The sequence below is a fragment of the Schistocerca cancellata genome, chromosome 1, assembly GCF_023864275.1.
Source record: "Schistocerca cancellata isolate TAMUIC-IGC-003103 chromosome 1, iqSchCanc2.1, whole genome shotgun sequence".
Taxonomy (NCBI): domain Eukaryota; kingdom Metazoa; phylum Arthropoda; class Insecta; order Orthoptera; family Acrididae; genus Schistocerca; species Schistocerca cancellata.
In genome coordinates, this window is record NC_064626.1 from 672,430,033 (window position 1) to 672,449,046 (window position 19,014).

General features: G+C 41.5%; 1 protein-coding gene across 3 annotated transcripts in view; it reads left to right on the forward strand.

The window, feature by feature from the left end:
- LOC126183932 (RNA helicase aquarius) overlaps positions 1 to 19,014 on the forward strand; it is a 336,087-nt gene that overhangs the window by 246,361 nt on the left and 70,712 nt on the right. For all 3 annotated transcript variants that reach the window (XM_049926283.1, XM_049926297.1, XM_049926289.1), the window contains 2 exons: positions 7,273 to 7,563; positions 7,942 to 8,131. In XM_049926283.1, coding sequence (XP_049782240.1) covers positions 7,273 to 7,563; positions 7,942 to 8,131 — 481 coding nt within the window. The remainder of the gene's footprint in view (positions 1 to 7,272; positions 7,564 to 7,941; positions 8,132 to 19,014) is intronic.

The following is a 19,014-nucleotide window of genomic DNA, read 5'->3' on the forward strand; positions in this document are numbered from 1 at the left end:
AAGGGCAGCAGCACATTGATAGATAACACTTTTATAGGCCAAGATAGGTTTAAAAACATAAATTCTTGTCCTGTTGTGAATGGCCTTTCTGATCATGGTGCTCCACTAGTTACAGTATATGACATATCTCCATTCAGTAATTCAAAACTACCCTCCAAAGTTGTGCGTTCAATTAATGACTCAACAATTAGGAATTTCAGAGAAAATCTTCAGCAGTTAGACTGGGATGAGGTGTACAAAGAAACTGATGCTAATTTAAAATATAACTTATTTCATGATACACTTGTAAGAGAATTTGAAAACTGTTTCCCCAAGAAAGTAGTTAAATCTAATTATAAGAAACCATGCAAAAAACCTTGGCTTACTAAAGGAATAAAAATATCTTGTAACCATAAAAGGGAACTGTATCTAACAGCAAGAAAGAGTAATGACCCAGAAACAGCCAAATATTGTAAAAACTACTGTGCTACTTTAAGAAAGGTTATTAAAAAGTCCAGAGGCATATGCATCATGTCTGAGTTTAATACCTCTGATGACAAAATCAAAACAATTTGGACTATTATTACAAGGGAGACAGGGCAGCAAAGAGTACAGGATGACGGCATCACCATCAAAGCGAATGGAAACTTGATTAACAACAAGCTGGAAGTCAAAAACATTTTGAATAATCATTTTTAAATGTTGTAGAGAAAATAAGATCTAAATGTTCATTAGAAGAACCATGCAGTTAATGGAAGAGGCCTTACCCACACCATTTGATACAATTGAAATTCCACCCACCTCTCCCTCTGAAATTAGGAAGATAATAAACTCTCTCAAGAATAAGAGCTCACATGGAATTGATGGCATTTCCAGCAGGGTAATAAAAGCTTGTTCCCAAGAAATAAGTGGGATTCTTAGCCACATATGTAATAGCTCTCTGAAGCAGGATATTTTCCCAGATAGACTGAAGTATGTCATTGTTAAACCACTGCATAAAAAAGGGGATATGTCTGATGTCAACAACTACCGCCCAATCTCTCTTCTGACTGCCTTATCCAAAATACTTGAAAAAGTAATGTATTGTAGAGTAGCTTCACACCTTTGTAGAAGTAAAATTTTAACAAAATGTCAGTTTGGTTTCTCAGAAGGGTTTTTCAATGGAAAATGCTATATATACTTTCACTAATGAAATATTAAATGCTCCGAATATAACCGGAAGTCACCTGTTGGGAATTTTTGTGATCTATCAAAGGCTTTTGTTTGTGTAAATCATGGAATACTTCTAGATAAGCTCAAGTACTGTGGTATGAATGGGACAGTGCTCAAATGGTTTAAATCATACCTAACTGGAAGATTGCAGAAAGTTGAAATTAGCAGTTCACATAATATGCAAAAAACTGGTGATTTCTCTAGCTGGGGAACAATCAAGAATGGGCTGCCACAAGGTTCGGTCTTGGGTCCTCTGCTGTTCTTAATATATATAATGACTTGCCATTCTACATTCACGAAGATGCAAAGCTGGTACTTTTTGCCGATGATACAAGTATAGCTATCACACCCAACAGACAATAATTAACTGGTGAAATTGTAAACAATGTTTTTCAGAAAACCGTTAAGTGGTTCTCTGCAAATGGGCTCTCATTAAACTTTTGACAAGACACGGTATATACAGTTCCACACAGTAAATGGAATGACACCATTAATAAATATAGACTTCGATCAGAAATCAGTAGCTAAGGTAGAATATTCAAAATTTCTAGGTGTATGCATTGATGAGGGGTTGAAATGGAAGAAACACGCTGAGGATCTGCTGAAACGTTTGAGTTCAGCTACTTATGCTATTAGGGTCATTGCAAATTTTGGTGATACACAGCTGAGTAAATTAGCTTACCACGCCTATTTTCATTCTCTGTTTTCATATGGCATCATATTCTGGGGTAACTCATCATTGAGTAAAAGAGTGTTCATTGCACAAAAGCGTGTAATCAGAATAATTGCTGGAGCTCATCCAAAATCATCCTGCAGACACTTACTTAAAGAGCTAGAGATCTTCACTGTAGCCTCACAAAATGTTATTAACAATCCGAACAAATTCAAAAGTAATAGCAGTGTACATGGCTACAACAGTAGGAGAAAGGATGATCTTCGCTACTCAAGGTTAAATCTAACTTTGGCTCAGAAGGGGGTAAATTATGCTGCCACAAAAGTCTTTGGTCACTTACCTAATGGCATCAAAAGTCTGACAGATAGCCATATAGCATTTAAAAGGAAATTAAAAGAATTTCTTAATGGCAACTCCTACTCATTAGATGAATTTTTGGGCATAGTAAGTGGGTAATTTCCCCCAACCCCCACCAAAATAAAAAATTAAAAATATTAAGTGTCATGTTATATTTTGTGTAATGTAATATCTTGTATAGACACCTTTTATTAACATGACACGTTCCACACCATTATGAAGTGACGTATTCATGATCTATGGAACAAGTACTAATCTAATTTAATCTAATCTAATCTCTTTAAGTTGGGAAAGTAATGGTATTTTGTAGAGCACTAGGTTTATTTGAGGTTGAGGTACGGGAAGGGCTTAAAGTAGATCATGATTGATTTCGAGATGGTATCATGTATCAATGCTCCTGACATCTGTTGATCTTACAATGAGGCAGCTTTATTGGTACGTGTAGCCCCACACTGTATATTTGACCATTAACAAAAAGCAGTCTTACTGATTTCTTGGATATACATTCCATATGGGCATAAAGCATAATTTCATTGCTCTGTGCTACTCACTTGTTATCTTGAGTAGACAACATAATTTAATGTCTACATCATGTGTGTAGTAGTAATACTTCGGGTTGGTGGTGTATCGACAATTTTATCTGAATGTCAGGCCACAGAATTTGCTTAGTGAAAATTATGATAATTAGGTCCATGAAGTGTTGGAATAGGTCATAATTGTGAATGTGGTGCATTTAGTATGTATTCTTTACATTCTGATTCTAGCTTCAAATTAATTACAAACTTTCTAACTGTCGAAAGACATTATTGTCACTAGCTTATATGTGGAAATTTTGTGAATTAACTTTAATAATAAATATAATCTTAAATATTAATTAATATTTCTTTATTGTGTAAATAATTTGGTCATAGGAAATACACATTGTTGAGAGTTGCTTAAAAATAGTTCAGACTTTTGAGACTGACAGTGTTGTGCAAGTAAAGGATTAATCTCAGTTTTATATTTCTGCTAGTATCACTCTTTAGATTTCTTTTCTGACAATTTAATCAGGTATGCTTATGATAAAAGTCCTCTGTTATTACAAATCTGCTTGAATTTGGATGTCTATCATAGATTTCAGTCTGGGACGTCCCACCCCAGCCTGGCATTGACACATTGGCCTGCTTCAGACGTGTTAATTGGTTGCTGGACTGTCAGCCTTTCCCAGCCTGCAAGCCTATTGAATACACCAAGCTGGTTTGTCCAACTGACTAGTCCTCTACTGCTCACAGGCCATGGCTAGGTTCTAATACTGTCACCCACCTGTAGAGGCGATGACTCCACCACCCATATGCCACATCTATACCTGGTCCTTTTGAGGACTGATTGTACTCCCTTTTTTGAAACAATTCGTCCCGCAAATTAGAAAGTGTATTCAGTCAAGGGACCATTACAGGACTCTTTGAAATCGTGTGCCAACTACAAAAGCTCAGAAAACAATGCTATGGCAGTTTACCCAAGAAAAGCAGCTGGTTTAGATCGTTTCTGCCTAGGTTCCCTGTTGTTATGCTCAATCTCCCTTCATCCTCAAATCATATACTAAGAAACTATAATAAGTGTCTTATTTCTTATGTTTGACATGCAAACCATTTTGTAACTTGTAAATATTAGTATTGTACTCCTCCATTTTACAAGAATCTCTCTTTTAATATTTAGTCCCAAACTCACCCTGCTAACAATATTAAATGAGCACAGTTCACTAGTCCACAGCTGCAATCAAGCAATTTGATATGGCAGTTTTTGCTGTAAGGAATGTGTGTATTTGGCCTTATAAATGTGGAAATTGAGACGCCTGGTTTCCACCCCCCCCCCCCCCCCCCACCCCCCCTCCATTAAACTTTTGTCTGGCTTGTTCTGTGTAGAACCCAAAAGTTCAAAATCAAGAATTATATTAGCTTACTTATGTTGAAGTTTTGGTGAATCACCTTGGTGCAATAATACTTGAATAAAGATGCAAATTGGTGAAAGTGCCATTGGTATAAATGCTATCAATTCAGCTGCTGCCATTTGTGATTCGAGGTATACTTTATTTATTACACAGGCACTAAGGAAAACTGCAATTTTGTTGTTATCAAAAATGATTATGCTTTCTTATCAGTCATTAACAATCTGCCACTCTTTGAGCCGGCATATGCACAAAGGATCACCCCATAATAGAGCTTTGTGTTAAGCCAGCAGCTTTAGAGACTAGCATGCCCCTAACAAGTTTGAAATGATACACCCATTGATAGCTTGCCAGTATAGTGCCTTAGACAAGTCGGCTCTCGTAGTGCAAGATTCTGTGAAATCATGCCCATCTAACACTCCAAGCTTCAAATGTTCCAGCCAGTTAGAGGTTGATCCACACATCATGGAGCACAACACAGTTTGCTCTGCCTTCATTTTCATTGTGGAGATGTATGAGGTTCATTCAAATGAAACCTGGTCAGAGTGTCTACCTTTGCCTTACACAGAAAGCGACACCACTTAACTGCGGGTATGGTGGTGCCATCTATTGTTAGAGAGACTGACAGGTGCGCACCATTTGATGACGCATAGCGCCAGTGTGGTTTCACACCAAAGACAAGGTGCTCACACAAGTTATTGTCCACTACCGAACATGCAGGTGAATGAGCAGGAACAACAAGAAGTGATTCGATTTTTGGTGGTGGAGGAGTTGGAGGCTGTGAAATGTATTGACGGATGGAGGCTGTGTACAGTGAGTACAGTCAGAGTCACTCCAGTGTTGTGGAATGGTGCAAATGATTTCTTGAGGGGTGCGAGTCACTGGAAGATGATGCTCGTCGTAGACAGGCTCATTGTGTCATCACACCGGAAGTGGTTGCCGAACATCTACCACACAGTCCCTACCTTTCACCATGTGACTTTCATGTGTTTGGACCTCTAAAACAAGCTATTTGTGGACATTGATTTACAATGGATGACAAAGTGTGTGACTGGGTCCAAGCCTGGATCCGACAGCAGCCTACTAGCTTCTTTGAGAATGGAATCGACCAGTTAGTGTCGCAATGGGATAAATGTGCCAACAGTTTTGGTGACTATTTTTCAGTATGTGTACTGTGTATAACTACATTTTTGAGTTAATAAAATCATTACCATTACTTTACACTACTGACCAGGTTTAAGTTTGTTTCAACCTGTAACAGATGTTTGTTAAACAGGAGAACTGCCAAGAATAGTCAAGTCAATTTGTTTTATGTGGGTAATCCCAAAAGTAAGGATGCCGATTTTTTTTTTTATAAGTACAGAACTCTGTGTGTGTGGCAGTTGGTCACACTGCTATGAAGAGTGCTTCATGTGCTGTGTGTAAACATGTGCACACTGCACTGAGGTGCTCAGTCTTGGCTTGGCAGCCGTTGAGAATGGAACTCTTGTTGGATGTTAGGCCAAGTGCGAACTGTGCACAGTTATTCGTTTTTTGAATGCAAAGGGCACTGTGCCAATCGAAATCCATTGCCAATCGACGGATGTGTATGGTGAGTCATGCATGGATGTCAAAAACGTTTGTAAGTGTGTAGAGAGTTTGCAGCTGGTTGGACCAAAATTCACGACGAGCAAAGGAGCGGGAGACCATCAATTTCTGAGGAGACAGTGTTGAAGGTTGAGCAAAGCACGCATGTAGATCGGCGAATCACCTCGGATGATCTCTGCACGTTGGTTCCTGAGGTTTCCTGAAGCACCGCTCACAGAATTTTAACGGAAACATTGAACTACCGGAAGGTGTGTGCAAGATGGATGCCACGCATGCTGACTGAGGACCACATGTGGCAACGAGTTGATGATTTGCACGTATTTCTTCACCGCCTTGCAGCCAAACAGGACAACTTTCTGGACTCAATTGTCACAGGTGACAAAACCTGGGCATACCACTTTATACCTGAGACCAAGCAACAATCATACTAGTGGCGGCATCCTTCATCGCCAAAGCTGCAGAAATTCAAACAAACACAGTCTGCTGGTAAAGTTATGACACCCGTTTTTTGGGATCGGAAAGGGGTATTGTTGGTCAAGTTTATGCCCACTGGGACCACAGTTAACACTGACAGGTACTGTGAGACTCTGAAAAAACTCAAACAGGCAATTCAGAGCCAGAGAAGAGGAATATTGAGCAAAGGCGTACACATTCTCCATGATAACGCTCACCCACACATCACTTGGCAATCCGTTGCTCTCCTGCAACCCCACCCACCCTATAGTCCTGCCTTGGTGCCCAGTGACTATCACCTGTTCCCTAAGAAAGCGATTCAGCTCCGACGACGAGGTGAAAGAAGAGGTTCATAACTTTCTGAACAACATGGCGGCGAGCTGGTATGACATGGGCATACAAAAACTGCCAGAGTGTCTACAAAAATGCACCGACAGAAATGGTGATTATGTCGAAAACTAGCTAAATGTTCAAGCTGTAAACTGATGTAAACCATTGTAGAAATAAACAGGTCTATGTACTTACTAAAAAATAGGAGACCTTACTTTTGGGATTACCCTCTCATTTGTTTCCCACTATCATTGATTACTGTGAAGGTTCTAGAAGTGGTTTACTTTTTTTGGCTGTTTTAAATTTATTTTTCAGCACTTCATAAAATGTCAAATATGATCGTCCCTCCCTACGTCTCTCTCTTTCATTGTGTAGTATATCTGTTTTGGCTTGTCAGCATCCCACATCCATACCAGGATCAATAACATCCAATGTTATTGTACATTTTCTTTATAAAAACAATGGCACATTCATTTTGCAAACATTAGTTGTAGCTTACACCTCTGAATGTACCTAAAGGTTGCCTTGTTCTAGTGTAGAAGATTGGGGGAATACTTGAATTTGGTTTGCAGTTGCGTTAATTAAGTTACATCGGATTGGGTTGTTAGTGTTTTGTGACCTAGTTGTATACATTATTATCAGGTTATTGTAATTAATAATATAAAATCCCTTTTTATTCTTATCTTATATTCTGTTAACTGTAATGTTTGTTTCCAGAGCTTTCATTTCATTTACAGCATTTGTGTTTCTAATACAGGAATAGTATTCCATTCACACCAACACAAATAGAGGCTATTAGAGCAGGAATGCAGCCAGGACTGACATTAGTTGTTGGACCCCCAGGAACAGGTAAAACAGATGTTGCCGTGCAGATCATCTCCAATCTGTATCACAACTTTCCAAATCAGCGCACTCTCATAGTAACACACTCAAATCAAGCCTTGAACCAACTGTTTGAAAAGATCATGGCTCTTGATATTGACGAACGCCATCTTCTACGTCTAGGACATGGAGAAGAAGCACTGGAAACAGAGAAGGATTTCAGTAGGTCAGTTGTTAAATAAAAGTTACGTAATACTGACCAGTATAATTAATTACTTATTTGTTTGTTGGAATATGATGCATTTGCAGTCTCTCCAATTTTGTGAATTTATATGTTCTTATGATAAATTGTGAAGAATCAACTTGACTTTCAGTACTGACTGAAATTGTGTTAATACTATGCTTGATGTATATGAATTTTATGCACAACTTTTCAATGTTTCGTGTTGGTGAATTGATCCTTTGTATTTATTGTTAAATGGTTCTAATATTTGTATGGATTTGTATATGATGATAAATTCTGTGAGTCTTATTTGATATATTTCCAGACTCCTGACTTGTCATTACTTGTACTTATACTCTGTAATTTAATTTCACAATACAGGTATGGGCGAGTAAATTATGTTCTTGCAAAGAGATTGGACTTACTAATGGAGGTTCAGCGTTTGCAGGAAAGTCTCCAGGTTTCGGGAGATGTTGCTTACACCTGTGAGACAGCTGGCCATTTCTTCTTATACCAAATACTGGCTCGCTGGGAGCGTTTTCTGAGTAGAGTTCGACCACCTTCTGGCAAAGTAAGACTTTTTCTTCCTGAGTTCACTAAGCATTAAGCATAAATGTGATGTTGTAGTAGGGAGTTATTATTTGAGGTATGTACTATTTCACTGGCTGTCTTGACACATAATAATAGAGAGAGATTGTATTGTTGAAATCTGTGTTGAGCAAGGGCAATATTCTATTACAAAGAATTTGTTGTTGGAAAGGCTTATATTTGTAAAATATGAGTTGACAGGAAGTAGTGGTGAGGGGAGGAGGGGGGCTTTTCATATTGCTGTTCTCTAGAACTAAAATATGGTCAGTTCTTCCCTGTATTGGACCAGCATAAAGTAGAAAATAGTGTCATGGCATGTGGTTCTTCCTGTACTAAATCATCTGTTTGATGCTTAGTGCAAGAGGGTCTCAGGAAACCACAGAAAGGGCAGCCGTCTAAAAGGGGGCAGGTAAAACACAGTAAGGTAGCTGCAGTAATAATCGATATTGTAGTTGTAAATTGTCATAGCTGTGTTGGGAAAGAATCAGAGCTCCAAGCCCTAATAGAAAGCACTGAAGCTCAAATAGTTATAGGTACGGAAAGCTGGCTAAAGCTGGAAATAAGTTCAGCCGAAATTTTTTCAATCAACCTAACAGTGTTCAGAAAGGAAGGATAAAATACAGATGGTGGTGGAATATGTTTTGCTGTTAAAAGTAGTTTACCTTGTAGTGGAACTGAAGTAGATAGTTCCTGCGAAATAGTGTGGGTAGAGGTTGTACTTGACAATCAGACTAAACTATTAATTGGTTCCTTTTATCGACCCCCCCCCCCCCCCCTCTAACTCAGAAGATATAGTTGCTGAACAGGTCAAAGAAAACTTGAGTCTCATTTCAAATAGGTACCCCTCTCACCCACTCACTCACACAATTGTAGTCAGTGGTGTCTTCAATGTACCCTCGATATGCTGGGAAAATTATATGTTTGTAGCCGGAGGCAGGCATAAAATATCGTCCGAAATTGTACTGGTTGCTTTCTCAGAAAATTATTTTGAACATTAATTCATCAGCCCAATTGAAGCGTAAATGGTTTCGAAAGCATACGTGACCTCTTAGCAACAAATAATCGTGGACAAATAGTATCATGATGGATACAGGTATTAGTGACCACAAGGCAGTTGCTGTTAGGCTGAATACAGTAACACCCACAGCCATCAAAAAGAAACGCAAAGCACATCTATTTAAAAAAAAAAAGAAAAAAAGAAAAAAAAATGTGATAAAAATGCTCTTAATGCTTTTTAAGAGACAGTCTCCTCTCCTTCTGATCTGATCACGTAAGTGTAGAAAAGATGTGGAATGATTTCAAAGAGATAGTATTGACGGAAATTGAGAGATATATACCACATAAATTAATAACTGATGGTACTGATCCCCCATGGTACACAAAACGGGTCAGATCGCTGTTGCAGAAGCAATGAAAAAAGCATGCCAAATTTAAAAGAACACAAAATCCCCAAGATTGGCAGTGTTTTGCAGAAGCTCAAAATTAGCGCATACTTCAGTGTGAGACAGTGTTCATCACTTCCCCAATGAAACTCTGTCTCCGAATATTGCAGAAAACCCAAAGAGATTCTGGTCATAAATAATGCACACCAGTGGCAAGACACAATCAATACCTTCACAGCGCGATAACAACAGTGAAGTCACTGATGACAGTGCCACTAAAGCAGAGTTGTTAAACATGGTTTTCTGAAACTCCTTCACCAAAGACAACGAAGTAAATGTTCCTGAATTCCAACTGCCAAGATGAGAAGCATAGAAGTAAATACCCTTGGTGTAGCAAAGCAGCTTAAATCACTTAATAAAGTCAAGACCTCCAGTCCAGATTGTATACCAGTCAGGTTCCTTTCGGAGAATGCTGATACAATAGCTCCATATTTAGCAATTATATATAACTGCTCACTCATAGAAAGATCTGTACCTAACAACTGGAAAATTGCTCAAGTCACACCAATACCAAAAAAGGGAAATAGGAGTAATCCGCTGAATTACAGGCCCATATCACTAATGTCAACTTGCAGTAGGGTTTTGGAACATATACTGTGCTCGAACGTCATGAATTACCTCGAAGGAAATGATTTATTGACACACAGTCAGCACAGATTCAGAAAATATTGTTCTTGTGAAACACAACTAGCTCTTTATACTCATGGAGTAACGAGTGCTATTGACAGGGGATGTCAAATTGATTCCATAGTTTTATATTTCCAGAAGGCTTTCGACACCTTTCCTCAAAAGCATCTCCTAACCAAACAGCACGCCTATGGAATATTACCTCAGTTGTGCGACTGGATTCTTGATTTCCTGGCAGAAAGGTCACAGTTCATAGTAATAGACAGAAAGTCATCAAGTAAAACTGAACTAATATCTGGCATTCCCCAAGGAAGTGTTATAGGCCCTCTGTTGTTTCTGATCAACATAGGAGACAATCTGAGTAGCCCTCTTAGACTGTTTGCAGATGAAGATGTCATTTACCTTCTTGTAAAGTCATCAGATGACCAAAACGAATTCCAGAAGATTTAGATAAGATATCTGTATAGTGCAAAAAGTGGCAATTGACACTTAATAAAGAAAAGTGTAAAGTTATTGACATGAGTACTAAAAGAAATCCACTAAATTTCAATTACTCGGTAAGTCACACAAACCTGAAGGCTGTAAATCCAACTTAACATTTAGGGATTACAATTACAAATAACCTAAATTGGAATCGTCACATAGATAATGTTGTGTGTAGAGCAAACCAAAGACTGTGATTCACTGGCAGAACACTTGGAAGGTGCAACAGGTCTACTAAAGAGAATGCTTACACCACACTTGTCCACCCTATCCTGGAGTATTGCTGTGTGGTGTAGGATCCGCATCAGATATTTATTAACATTCCACATGGAAAAAACATATTAAAAACAAAGATTCCATGACTTACCAAACAGGAAAGCGCTGGTAGATAGACACAATAAAAAAACACAAACACACACACAAAATTTCAAGCTTTTGCAACCAATGGTTGCTTCGTCAGGAAAGAGGGAAGGAGAGGGAAAGACGAAAGGATGTGGGTTTTAAGGGAGAGGGTAAGGAGTCATTCCAATCCCGGGAGCGGAAAGACTTACCTTAGGGGGAAAAAAGGACAGGTATACACTCGCGTGCGCACACACACACACACACACACACACACACACACACACACACACACACAATGTGTGTGTGTGTGTGTGGGCGCACGCGAGTTTGGGCAAACTCTTTGTGTTTACAAATGTCTGCTTGTGTCTGTGTATGTGCGGATGGATATGTATGTGTGTGCGAGTGTATACCTGTCCTTTTTTCCCCCTAAGGTAAGTCTTTCTGCTGCCGGGGTTGGAATGACTCCTTACCCTCTCCCTTAAAACCCACATCCTTTCGTCTTTCCCTCTCCTTCCCTCTTTCCTGATGAACCAACCGTTGGTTGCGAAAGCTTGGAATTTTGTGTGTATGTTTGTGTTTGTTTGTGTGTCTATCAACCTGTCAGCGCTTTTGTTTGGTAAGTCACATCATCTTTGTTTTTAGATATATTTTTCCCATGTGGAATGTTTCCCTCTAAAGATGATGAGACTTACCAAACAAAAGCGCTGGCAGGTCGACAGACACACAAACGAACACAAACATACACACAAAATTCAAGATTTCGCAACAAACTGTTGCCTCATCAGGAAAGAGGGAAGGAGAGGGAAGACGAAAGGATGTGGGTTTTAAGGGAGAGGGTAAGGAGTCATTCCAGTCCCGGGAGCGGAAAGACTTACCTTAGGGGGAAAAAAGGACGGGTATACACTCGCACACACACACATATCCATCCACACATATACAGACACAAGCAGACATATTTAAAGACAAAAGACAAAAACTCTTTGTCTTTAAATATGTCTGCTTGTGTCTGTATATGTGTGGATGGATATGTGTGTGTGTGCGGGTGTATACCCGTCCTTTTTCCCCCCTAAGGTAAGTCTTTCCGCTCCCGGGACTGGAATGACTCCTTACCCTCTCCCTTAAAACCCACATCCTTCGTCTTCCCTCTCCTTCCTTCTTTCCTGATGAGGCAACAGTTTGTTGCGAAAGCTTGAATTTTGTGTGTATGTCTTGTGTTCGTTTGTGTGTCTGTCGACCTGCCAGCACTTTCATTTGGTAAGTCACATCATCTTTGTTTTTATGTGTGTCTATATATATATATATATATATATATATATATATATATATATATCATCTTTGTTTTTATATGTGTGTGTATATATATATATATATATATATATATATATATATATATATATATATATATAAAAACAAAGATGATGTGACTTACCAAATGAAAGTGCTGGCAGGTCGACAGACACACAAACGAACATATATATATATATATATATATATATATATATATAAAAAGAAAGATGATGAGACTTACCAAACAAAAGCGCTGGCGAGTCGATAGACACACAAACAAACACAAACATACACACAAAATTCTAGCTTTCGCAACCAACGGTTGCCTCGTCAGGAAAGAGGGAAGGAGAAGGAAAGACAAAAGGATATGGGTTTTAAGAGAGAGGGTAAGGAGTCATTCCAATCCCGGGAGCGGAAAGACTTACCTTAGGGGGAAAAACTCGCACACACACACATATCCATCCACACATACACAGACACAAGCAGACATTTGTAAAGGCAAAGAGTTTGGGCAGAGATGTCAGTCGGGACGGAAGTACAGAGGCAAAGATGATGTTGAAAGACAGGTGAGGTATGAGCGGCGGCAGATTGAAATTAGAAATTAGCGGAGATTGAGGTCTGGCGGATAGCGAGAAGAGAGGATATGCTGAAGGGCAAGTTCCCATCTCCGGAGTTCTGACAGGTTGGTGTTAGTGGGAAGTATCCAGATAACCCGGACGGTGTAACACTGTGCCAAGATGTGCTGGCGGTGCACCAAGGCATGTTTAGCCACAGGGTGATCCTCATTACCAACAAACACTGTCTGCCTGTGTCCATTCATGCGAATTGACAGTTTGTTGCTGGTCATTCCCACATAGAACGCTTCACAGTGTAGGCAGGTCAGTTGGTAAATCACGTGGGTGCTTTCACACGTGGCTCTGCCTTTGATCGTGTACACCTTCCGGGTTACAGGACTGGAATAGGTGGTGGTGGGAGGGTGCATGGGACAGGTTTTACACCGGGGGCGGTTACAGGGGTAGGAGCCAGAGGGTAGGGAAGGTGGTTTGGGGATTTCATAGGGATGAACTAAGAGGTTACGAAGGTTAGGTGGACGGCGGAAAGACACTCTTGGTGGAGTGGGGAGGATTTCATGAAGGATGGATCTCATTTCAGGGCAGGATTTGAGGAAGTCATATCCCTGCTGGAGAGCCACATTCAGAATCTGATCCAGTCCCGGAAAGTATCCTGTCACAAGTGGGGCACTTTTGGGGTTCTTCTGTGGAAGGTTCCGGGTTTGAGGAGATGAGGAAGTGGCTCTGGTTATTTGCTTCTGTACCAGGTCGGGAGGGTAGTTACGGGATGCAAAAGCTGTTTTCAGGTTGTTGGTGTAATGGTTCAAGGATTCCGGACTGGAGCAGATTCGTTTGCCACGAAGACCTAGGCTGTAGGGAAGGGACCGTTTGATGTGGAATGGGTGGCAGCTGTCATAATGGAGGTACTGTTGCTTGTTGGTGGGTTTGATGTGGACGGACGTGTGAAGCTGGCCATTGGACAGGTGGAGGTCAACGTCAAGGAAAATGGCATGAACAACCTGAAAACAACCTGTTTCCCTCTATTTTATATATATATATATATATATATATATATATATATATATATATATATATATATATATGATTACCCCACACTACAGCTATTGTCAACCATCAACCATGTACTATCTCCAAACAGAGCTTGTACATCACATGTAAAGTTCAGGCGGAGTCCTCTAAATACATTTGGACCTCCAATCAGTTGTTGCTTATTAAACTGTCCAGCCAAATCAATATCAATAGCCTTCAAAGCACGATACACAGGAATGCTGCGCCGCCAGCGACGACACCATGCACGTCGCAGAGGGAAACATTCCACGTGGGATAAATATATCTAAAAACAAAGATGATGAGACTTAACAAACAAAAGCGCTGGCAGGTCGATAGACACACAAACAAACCCAAACATACACACAAAATTCAAGCTTTCACAACAAACGGTTGCTTCGTCAGGAAAGTGGGAAGGAGAGGGAAAGACGAAAGGATGTGGGTTTTAAGGGAGAGGGTAAGGAGTCATTCCAATTCCGGGAGCAGAAAGACTTACCTTAGGGGGAAAAAAGGACAGGTATACACTCGCACACACACACATATCCATCCCATGTAATAGCTTATCTGGGCGTGGCAGGAAGTAAGCCCGCTCAGTAGCGCAATGGCAGCACCGGAAGTCTAATTTTGCAGCGGATCGTGCTTAGTTAAAACTCTAGCGCGATCCTCCGCGGCGCTGCAGCGGCTGAGCGAAGCTCGTTCAAGGTCATCCACCGTTTCCAGTTCACAAACAGTTCCTTTCACCTATTAAACAGCCATTTCGGCTAGTTCTAATAACTTTCGCTTTATTTCCATTTCCGTTTTTCCCACATCACTGATCATTTTTAGCCGCTTCCCACAGGTTTTAATGTAATTATTTCTTCGTCAAACAATTGTTAGCCTCATTTTCATAATCTGCCACCACAAAACCACTCCTTTTAATACATTTACACGCAGTTTTTTCGAAATTTTCCCAAATTTCTCCACCCTTTAACGTGTTTTGACGGCAACACAACCACCTAACCTTTGTGCACATCGTTGTTTACCAACCCAAGTTCACCACAGGATCAACATAGCTCAGCTTTTACCATCACTTTTTCGACTTTTTTCACACCAGATCTCCAGTTTTTTTAGTTCACCTTTATCTCTCCCCATATATTTTTATTTTCATTTTCATTTCAGCCTCATGTTACACTTTCCACCTTGTAAAACCACGTCACCCTCACAACATCCCCACAACGACCCCATTAAGTTTTATTTACATTCCTTCCGCAAACATGCCTTCGCCTTAGCCAGATTACGCTCCCATATTTTATTTACTCAGGCTTGTCTGACATTTGGCATCACCCCCAAAGGCCTCACACTTAAAGTTCCCATCTCTGGTTGCAACCCTTCTTTCCATCAGTCCCTATACCAGTTCCAAACTGAACAATCCATTGCCCTCACCCACCTAATCCTTCACCTACACATCAACTCAGCCAATGAACACACCCGTCAACTCCTATCCTTCATAAAAGTCCTCAATCTCTCCTCTCCCACATCCACACCGGCTGTTCAAAGCATCTTCCTACAGGCTAACCACAAATTAGAACAGCATGCCACTCTCCACCTCAAAAAACTATCCAATCTCCTGGTTTCCCACCGCCGGAAAGGCAACTCACTCACCCTTCACAATCTTTCCAGCAAACCTCAACCTCCTCTCATTGCACACAGACCCAGTCTCTCCCATCTACTCAATCTCCATTCCCCCCAAAACCTCAAAATACTAATCAATACAATCTGGAACCACAACACCCTAATTCAGTAGTTAACCTTTCCTCCAAACCTCTCTCCCAATCCGAAACCTTTGTCCTATCCAAAGGCCTCACCTTCAGCCCTACTCCCAGATTCAACCAAACAGCCCTCGTCAAAGATTTACTGTCCTACACTCGTACTCTCTGCTGGAAATATCACTTTGCCACGAAGAAAAATGATCCTAATCCTACTCCTAATGATCCAACTCCCCAACACACTATCCAAATTGAACCCTGCCTGGAACAGTTCCGTCCTCCGTCACAGTGGGACCCATGTCCTCTTCCTCAAAATCACCCTCTCCAAACCTTCCAAGAATTTCTCACTTCCAGCCTTCTTTCAGGAGTGCTAGTTCTGCAAGGTTCGCAACAGAGCTTCTGTAAAGTTTGGAAGGTAGGAGACGAGATACTCGCAGAAGTAAAGCTGTGAGGACCGGGCGTGAATCGTGCTTCGGTAGCTCATATGGTAGAGCACTTGCCCACGAAAGGCAAAGGTCCCGAGTTCGAGTCTCGGTCGGGCACACAGTTTTAATCTGCCAGGAAGTTTCATATCAGCGCACACTCCGCTGCAGAGTGAAAATCTCATTCTGGAAACATCCCCCAGGCTGTGGCTAAGCCATGTCTCCGCAGTATCCTTTCTTTCAGGAGTGCTAGTTCTGCAAGGTTTGCAGGAGAGCTTCTGTAAAGTTTGGAAGGTAGGACACGAGATACTGGCAGAAGTAAAGCTGTGAGGGCCGGGCGTGAGTCGTGCTTCGGTAGCTCATATGGTAGAGCACTTGCCCGCGACAGGCAAAGGTCCTGAGTTTGAGTCTCGGTCGGGCACACAGTTTTAATCTGCCAGAAAGTTTCATATCAGCGCACACTCCGCTGCAGAGTGAAAATCTCATTCTGGAAACATCCCCCAGGCTGTGGCTAAGCCATGTCCCCGCAGTATCCTTTCTTTCAGGAGTGCTAGTTCTGCAAGGTTCTCAGGAGAGCTTCTGTAAAGTTTGGAAGGTAGGAGACGAGATACTGGCAGAAGTGAAGCTGTGAGGGCCGGGCGTGAGTCGTGCTTCGGTAGCTCATATGGTAGAGCACTTGCCCGCAAAAGGCAAAGGTCCCGAGTTCGAGTCTCGGTCGGGCACACAGTTTTAATCTGCCAGAAAGTTTCATATCAGCGCACACTCCGCTGCAGAGTGAAAATCTCATTCTGGAAACATCCCCCAGGCTGTGGCTAAGCCATGTCTCCGCAGTATCCTTTCTTTTAGGAGTGCTAGTTCTGCAAGGTTCGCAGGAGAGCTTCTGTAAAGTTTGGAAGGTAGGAGACGAGATACTGGCAGAAGTAAAGCTGTGAGGGCCGGGCGTGAGTCGTGCTTCGGTAGCTCATATGGTAGAGCACTTGCCCGCGAAAGGCAAAGGTCCCGAGTTCGAGTCTCGGTCGGGCACACAGTTTTAATCTGCCAAAAAGTTTCATATCAGCACACACTCCGCTGCAGAGTGAAAATCTCATTCTGGAAACATCTCCCAGGCTGTGGCTAAGCCATGTCTCCGCAGTATCCTTTCTTTCAGGAGTGCTAGTTCTGCAAGGTTCGCAGGAGAGCTTCTGTAAAGTTTGGAAGGTAGGAGACGAGATACTGGCAGAAGTAAAGCTGTGAGGGCCGGGCGTGAGTCGTGCTTCGGTAGCTCATATGGTAGAGCACTTGCCCGCGAAAGGCAAAGGTCCCGAGTTCGAGTCTCGGTCGAGCACACAGTTTTAATCTGCCAGGAAGTTTCATATCAGCGCACACTCCGCTGCAGAGTGAAAATCTCATTCTGGAAACATCCCCCAGGCTGTGGCTAAGCCATGTCTCCGCAGTATCCTTTCTTTCAGGAGTGCTAGTTCTGCAAGGTTCGCAGGAGAGCTTCTGTAAAGTTTGGAAGGTAGGAGACGAGATACTGGCAGAAGTAAAGCTGTGAGGGCCGGGCGTGAGTCGTGCTTCGGTAGCTCATATGGTAGAGCACTTGCCCGCGAAACGCAAAGGTCCCGAGTTCGAGTCTCGGTCGAGCACACAGTTTTAATCTGCCAGAAAGTTTCATATCAGCGCACACTCCGCTGCAGAGTGAAAATCTCATTCTGGAAACATCCCCCAGGCTGTGGCTAAGCCATATCTCCGCAGTATCCTTTCTTTCAGGAGTGCTAGTTCTGCAAGGTTCGCAGGAGAGCTTCTGTAAAGTTTGGAAGGTAGGAGACGAGATACTGGCAGAAGTAAAGCTGTGAGGGCCGGGCGTGAGTCGTGCTTCTGTAGCTCATATGGTAGAGCACTTGCCCGCGAAAAGCAAAGGTCCCGAGTTCGAGTCTCGGTCGGGCACTCAGTTTTAATCTGCCAGGAAGTGGCATTTACGAAACATTGATGGCATTCATCATATTTAAAAAATTACGTCCATTAGATGGCGTCGTCCTATACAAATACATTCGTGAAATCTGCTGTTGAGATTCCTCATAGACCGCTGCAACATTTCAGCTGGGATACTGTGAACTGCATCCAGAATTCTGTGTTTTAACTCATCCAGGGCTCTTGATCGAGTCATGTAGACTTTGCTCTTCAGGTAGCCCAACAAGAAAAAATCACAAACAGATAAATGTGGCAATCTAGGGGGCCAGGTAATGTTACCGAATCGTGAGAGCACATGGTTGCGAAACAATTCTCACACATGTACCATTGATTGCCATGTGATGTCACTCCATCCTGTTGAAATCAGGCTTCTTGAACATTTGGAAAATTGTTCAATGCAGATGTAACTAATGTTTGTAACATCTCCCTGTAACAATTGGCATTGACAGTTATTGTGTTTCTCTGTTCATTTGCGAAAAAATACAGGGTTATTACAAATGATTGAAGCGATTTCACAGCTCTACAATAACTTTATTATTTGAGATATTTTCAAAATGCTTTGCACACATGTACAAAATCTCAAAAAGTTTTTTAGGCATTCACAAATGTTCAATATGTGCCCCTTTAGTGATTCGGCAGACATCAAGCCGATAATCAAGTTCCTCCCACACTCGGCGCAGCATGTCCCCATCAATGAGTTCGAAAGCATCGTTGATGCGAGCTCGCAGTTCTGGCACGTTTCTTGGTAGAGGAGGTTTAAAAACTGAATCTTTCACATAACCCCACAGAAAGAAATCGCATGGGGTTAAGTCGGGAGAGCGTGGAGGCCATGACATGAATTGCTGATCATGATCTCCACCACGACCGATCCATCGGTTTTCCGATCTCCTGTTTAAGGAATGCCGAACATCATGATGGAAGTGCGGTGGAGCACCATCCTGTTGAAAGA